The sequence below is a fragment of the Nicotiana attenuata genome, unplaced genomic scaffold (genome assembly GCF_001879085.1).
Source record: "Nicotiana attenuata strain UT unplaced genomic scaffold, NIATTr2, whole genome shotgun sequence".
Classification (NCBI taxonomy): domain Eukaryota; kingdom Viridiplantae; phylum Streptophyta; class Magnoliopsida; order Solanales; family Solanaceae; genus Nicotiana; species Nicotiana attenuata.
In genome coordinates this window covers 171726-178347 of record NW_017670904.1, presented here as the reverse complement: position 1 = coordinate 178347, position 6622 = coordinate 171726, and the positions used below count along the sequence as shown (strand labels likewise).

Genomic DNA, 6622 nt, shown 5'->3' with positions numbered 1-6622 from the left:
TTCTGCGTGTTGGAGTTCCAGCATAATATGCTGGAAATTCATACACAGGTGCACCGATCTGCAGTATATTATGTTGTACCGGTCCCTGTCGCAGTAAAATAGTGGCTATTTTTTAATGGCTTTGCAAATGCTGGCTGTTTTTGAATGACCAATGTGAAAACTGGCTAGCCCGTGCTATTTTAACTGGATCATTTCTCCGCTGGGCCCAAATGAAAATGCAATTTAGTCCCACAACCTCTAAAGTCCAGCCATTCCAAATACCGTTCTTTCCAACTGCAATAACTGAAGCGGGTTCGAGCATAATAGGGTTTCGTTATGGCTCTGTTTTGCTCACCCTATAATAAAAGCTTAACTTCAATTTCCCCATCGTTCACATCATCTTCTATTCCAAAAGCCTCGGCTTTCAATTCCCCATTTCCTCCCATTTTTAGTTCCGAAAGGGTTTCAAACTTTACACCGCGCATTTCGATTGACCTGTCTCAGAAGAAACCTCATTTACCCAAGTGCTCAGATTCTTCAGTTGAGCCAGATAATACTGCAAATTCTACTACAATTATATTCCTGAAAGGTACGTAGATAAACTTCCCTACAGTCGATTTTATCTATTAGAGTTCTCTTTACAATAGCTTAGTCCAATGAACAGCCTGGCGCACAAGGCATCTTGCATGTAGGGTCGGGGAAGGGCAGTACCCTAAGAGGTGTGATGTAGACAACCCCTTCAGCCCTTCTACAATAGCTTAGTCCAATGAGGATCATTATTAGAGCAGTTAAGGATAGATAAAATACTTATTAGTGCATTAAGGAAGCATTAAACCTTACATTTTGGGGAAAATATGGACTTGGGTATATAGTGAATGAATGCTTGAATATTCTGTCAATTCAGTGCCATCATTTCCAATTCTGCAATTTAGTTAGTGGTATGTGAAAAGAACCCTTCAATTGTGCCGATTAATGGCAGCTCATATAAGGAGAGAAAACTTGGTCAGGCATATCTTTAGAGTGTCTCGACGATTTTCATATAATTTGTTTAGGTAGTATAGTAGTGAAGTTTTAAAAAGACATTCTTGAGCTGCATAAAGGCTACATGCAAATAAATGTTATTGAGGAGAGCTGTATGTTTGGGGAAGGTTGTTAAAATTGTTATCATTATCTTATACTCTGAGAACCTCCAAGCTCTTATGGACTGAAATAATATGAAGATTCTGATATATCATTTATGTGCTTACCATTCTTCTCCTTATGTAACTATGGTCTGAGCAGTCAACAGCAAATGGATCAAGAACCTTATAAAAAGCTTTCTGTTTATCTAAGTCTTTGATGACGATACTCTTCCTCCTTGTTTGGGTGTTACATTCGAGAATTTGATTGATGCAGGACTAGCAAAATCTACAGCGGAGGGAAGATTGAAGGTGGTATTTTCACAATTTGGAGACGTCAGCCGAGGTGCATATATTTTACCATGGAATTTCTATGTACACTTTTATCTTTGCATTTTTCTTGGTAAAGATCATACGCGACAAGATTTCTGGTGGATACTTATTCGTGTTAAGAAGCTCATACTTTTTCTTTCCTCCCTATGTTGCAGCCAAATTATAGTTATTGATAAGAAAACTAAGCAATTGTTGGGATTTGCATTATTCATGCTAAGAAGATTATACTTTGTTTTCCTTGTGTTGCAGTCAAAATCGTTACAGATAAGATAAGTAAGCAACCTTTGGGGTTTGCATATATCTGGTTTCTCGATAAAGAATCTGCACAATGTGCTGTCCAAGAGATGAATGGAAAGGTAAAATATATATATGGATATCTCCTGATTTGGATCCATTTGCACATCAACATCTGAGAATTTCTTTGCTGTCAAGTTCTTAGATGGCAGGTTTATACAGGTTCAGATGGCTAAGCCTGGATCTTGCAAGCCTAATGTCAAGACAGCACCTTACAAGTTCTAGGCAACTCCGGTCTGCTCCTGGCAAGCATTAATAGCCCATGTAAGGTTTCCAAATTAAGGATATCCGGATATGAATGAATCCATAATTCAGGAGCACTCGAGCAAGCCTCGCAGACAACCACAAGGAGCTATCCGATGCTAATGATACCTGAACTTGGCTACTATTGCTCCTTTGTTGATATAGACTTGAGGTCGTGCTCTGCATATGTTTACTCTGTATCTGCGGTATCTTTTGGCAGTTTATAAGGGACTCCGACTTAAGGGAGAAAAGAAGCTAGTTCAAGACTTCAAATGTATTCCGCTATGTTGGTTTTTGTTTGACCCAAAATTTAGGTCTAGATTTAAACAATTAGATTTTCTAATAAAATAGAGTTAATCTTAGTCAATATTAATATAAAGATATATTAATCGATTTTGTATCAGGATAATATGGGTATTATCTAAGTAGCAATAAATGGTGACAACACTAGTATATTCAATGATCTAAAACTGAAAGAGATAGCATTAAATAACAATGAATGACATTTAAGTAAACAAAAGCATGTGAGTCACCCGAAAATGTTGAGATTCTTTGGTATTCTTTCTGACAATGATGAATGATTGATGAACCTTTGAATAATCGGATTCTCCTTGGATCGTGGGAGAAAAGTTAGACAAGGATCTCAAGAAAAAAGTATATTTTGAATGTGTATAATAAAACAAGAAACTTCGGGGAATGTCAATGTGCTGTCTTTCTATCTATCAGGGGACATATGCCACAATACCCTAACAGTACAGATCCAGAGAATATTCACTGGAATATTCTCTTTAAAGTCTTATCCTAAAATTAGACGTTATTACTCTATTCAAGGAGAGTGCTAGTCCTCGACCTTGATCTCTGTTGACTCCTCGACCCCGCTCGTCTCTTGTTAGATCACTTCGACCTTGAATATGCCTTTTGTTAAAGTCAAACTGGTGACACGTGGCACCCTTTGAAGACCCTAAATATAACTGAGATAATTATTGGCCCATGCGGTGTTGTTATTTAATTAACTAGCAGTAGAAGTTACACAAGTGGATATCATAAAATAATTATCATGAATTAGGTATCTAAAATCGTTAGATCTTGCTGCTATAGAAAATATTTGGATGTTCCGTTAATATTCAGGGAACACATGGTGGCTTCGAATGTTAAATGGCGATTTAAGAGTCAAGGCGACCTCTTGCACGTCATGTTTAGTCACTTTTTCCAGAATGATGGAGTTATGCAAGTCTTTTTATATATTTCATGCCCATTTTCTTTTCTTATTAGCGGAAACAGAGTCAATAAACTTGTCAACGGGTGATTTACATACATCTGACCATTAAAAGAAGAAGAAGAAGAATGACAAGATAGATGGATAACTTTAAAGCACTGTAAATGGTTTGATCGGTGAGGGTAGTGTACAAGAAGTCCAGAACCGAAATGTAGTTTTTTTGGACTCAAAATACTTTTTTGAGTGTAAAAAAAAAAGTTATCATTATATATAAAACGCGGTTCATTAAAACGCGGTTATGAACCGCGTTTTACCTTAACGGCCATTTGGGATGTTAAGGTAAAGCGCGATTTAATACCGCGTATATAAAACGCTTTAGCAAACCGCGTTTTACATAGTAGCTGAACAGACAGCTATATAAAGCGCGGTTCAGTACCGCGTTTTGTATAAAACGTGGTATTAAACCGCGTTTTACATGTTTAGTGGGCCCACCAATAACTCTTCTACGCTTAACTGACATAACAATAATTCAAATATGTAAAACGCCCTTTTAAACCGCATTTTACTTCCAAAAATTTGACCCCTCCGGAATGGACATTGCCTTATACAAAGGCGTTAAGGGTTTTGAGAAAAATCATTCAAAAATACTCCAACTTCGTGCTAAATTTTTCTTGTTGTTAAATTCACAAGCTTTTTTCATAATGTCTGAAGAGCGAAAATTAAGGGTTCCATTATATTGGGGGGGAGGGTGAGGTTGTGGTGGCGAATAACTCGGTGAGCTATAGTTTATCTCCACAGAGTCATGTTAAGTTGCCACTTACAATGGAGTACGATAGACTGGTATCGTTGTTGTGCAATAAAATGAGGTTGAGCAAACGTTCGGTGAATCTTAAAATAACCGGAAGATATCTGTATTCTGTGACTCCGCAAGAGGTTGCTTGTTACGCTGAGTTTAACATCGAGGATGATGAATCTCTAAGAGATTTTTTGGGGACCTCGGATGAATACCGGGAACTTATTTTGATAAAAATGTTGGAAATGTACGTGAAGGTTGAAGACGTTTGCAATAATGATGTTGCGCAAAGCAAGGATAACCCTCAATCATCGGGTGGTTATTCTGGAGCAGCTTTAGCCCAACAGGTTCCGGCTGAAAGAGTTTGGCCGGATCTAAACTTATCTCCGCGGCCGAACGAGGAGCGAGGAAATAATTTCTCTCATACTTTACATAATCCACAAGAAGACTGGTAAACTTCAATTTTCCTTTGTATTACGATGTTTATTTTTTGTTGAATTGAATTTGTATTAACACTTATATATTCCACAGGGGGTACCGTCCGGATATGAATTTTACAAGTTATGACCCCACGCCCAGTTGGAATATGCGTAGTTTTGGCGTGTTGGATCATGGTGGTCCATCCGGGAGTCATCACCAACACGAAAATATCCATCATGGAATGTCAACACATTAGGACTTGTAAGTGAAGTGATATAGCTATATGTAAAGTATTTATCAATTTGAGTAGCTTATCATTTTGTTGTTTGTGCAGTGAAAACGAGCAACTTGATGGTCCTGACCTCACTCAGTTGCTCGTAGACGACGTATTTACTCGTAATTTGGCAGATGCGCAGAAGTCAGGAAGATAATAGTGATTATGACAACAATACCGATGAGTCTGGAAATGACACACCCTTCCCTGACGAGGGTGATGATGAGGAGGAAGTGAATGTCGAACCTGAGCTGACGAGGGAGCATGCTCCTCCACCTCCCGTTAGACCAAGAGTGTAATGTACCATGTGCCGTTTCATTCAAGGCATATTCCCTACCTTGATAATTTGCCAAATATGCCGGATGTGGATGCCCTCACAAGGGATCTTGATGAAATTCGGTCAGCAATATGGGATGAGTTTAGACCAAACGGTGCTGGCAAATGGCATGTATTTTCCCGATAAAGCTCGCCTACCAGGGCTTGTAAAATGTACAGCGTAAGAGAGTGTCGTGAGATGATAGTATAGGAGTCAACTCCGAAGATATAACGATTTCACAATTTTTACATTTTTTTTACAACATTAATATCTTAGTCGGGATAAAATTAACATACCAATTTAACCGCAAAAAACAAACACAAAACAACATGGAACACATTCAAAACAACTAATATGCATTATTTATACGAGTTTGGACATAAACTAAATCAGAATACTTCCAAATTATGTTTTTCGGAAAGTTGAAGATTTGAAAAATTAACTCCGAAACAAGCAACTCACAACAATAGAAGGCTTGGCTAGGATGTGGGACCAACTTTGATTAGTTTTTGTGGGACGGGTGGGGTCCACTCGAGTTTTTTATCGAGTTAATGGGGGGGGGGGGGGGCGCTGTCGTTTTTTTAAAAAAATGGAGGTTCTGTCCGGAAGTGGGGAAAGGGAAGGGGAACGTTTATTTATACAGGCAAAGCGCGGTTTATAACCGCGTTTTATATAAAACGCTTTAATGAACCGTGCTTTATTAAAACGCGGTACATTACAGCGTTTTATATAAAATGTGGTCATGAACCGCGCTTTACCTTAACGTCCCAAACGACCGTTAAGGTAAAACGCAGTCCATAACCGCGTTTTATATATAATAGTAACTTTTTCTTTTACACTCAAAAAAGTATTTTGAGTCCAAAAAACCACATTTCGATTCTGGACTCAGTGTATAAGTACCACACAACGGATTACATAGGATAGTCTGATTATGTCTTTCGTAAATCCTTAGATGCACTAATCCTCAAATGTAACAATATGATGATTAAAAAAAAAGTGTTTTAGATGACGTTATTTAGTTAAGATTGACCATGTAAGTATAAATATGCACAAAAAAAAGAGAGGAAAGAGGAGAGCTTGTATTGATTTGGTTGTGAGCAACATACAAGAGGTTATTTAACTTATATACAAGTTTAGACTCCTAGAAAAGAGCGAAAGAATGCTAAATGGATTGATTCTCAAGACATACTGGACGTTTGGACATAAGAATCGTAAAATTTAAAAAAAGGGTGAAAAACTTTTTCAAGCGAAAATGGCATTTGAAATTTAGAGTTGTATTTGGACATGAATATGATTTTCGGTTGTTTTTGAAGTTTTGTGAGTGATTTGAGTGAAAATTTTGAAAAATAGCTTTTTGGAATTTTTCAAATTTTCAAAAATGCATCTTTAAGTGAAAATTGAAAATTTTATGAACAAACGCTCATTACGGAAAAATTTCTTATCACTACTAGAATTCCTGTAAAAAGCGACCAAAGATTAGCGACCAAATTTGGTCTGTCAAAAAAAGCGACCAAAGTTGGTCGCCAAACTGCCGAAAATAATAAAAAAAGTATTTGAAATACTTTAGCGACCAAAGTTGGTCGCTATTTGGCCGCAAATTTAGTCAAACTGTTGACTGGACTGGTCAGACTTGCTT

General features: G+C 37.5%; 1 protein-coding gene across 2 annotated transcripts; it reads left to right on the top strand.

Moving 5' to 3' along the window:
• Positions 1-256: 256 nt before the first annotated feature.
• LOC109244382 (RNA-binding motif protein, Y chromosome, family 1 member B-like) lies at positions 257-2334 on the top strand. 2 transcript variants are annotated; one of them, XM_019411464.1, is made up of 4 exons: positions 257-568; positions 1375-1443; positions 1680-1786; positions 1870-2334. In XM_019411464.1, the coding sequence occupies exons 1-4, from the start codon at positions 316-318 to the stop codon at positions 1978-1980; spliced, it is 540 nt and encodes a 179-aa protein (XP_019267009.1). In that variant the 5' UTR covers positions 257-315; the 3' UTR covers positions 1981-2334. The 2 variants fall into 2 exon arrangements, with proteins under 2 accessions (XP_019267009.1, XP_019267010.1); XM_019411465.1 differs by having other exon boundaries at positions 1863-2334.
• The last annotated feature ends 4288 nt before the right edge of the window (positions 2335-6622 follow it).

What these genes read in the sequence shown, in the direction of transcription:
- LOC109244382 (XM_019411464.1), top strand. Translation starts at nt 316, where the DNA reads ATGGCTCTGTTTTGCTCACCCTATAATAAAAGCTTAACTTCAATTTCC. An exon ending in TACAATTATATTCCTGAAAG is followed by an intron (nt 569 to 1,374) that starts GTACGTAGATAA and finishes TGATTGATGCAG; the next exon opens with GACTAGCAAAATCTACAGCG. An exon ending in TCCAAGAGATGAATGGAAAG is followed by an intron (nt 1,787 to 1,869) that starts GTAAAATATATA and finishes TCAAGTTCTTAG; the next exon opens with ATGGCAGGTTTATACAGGTT.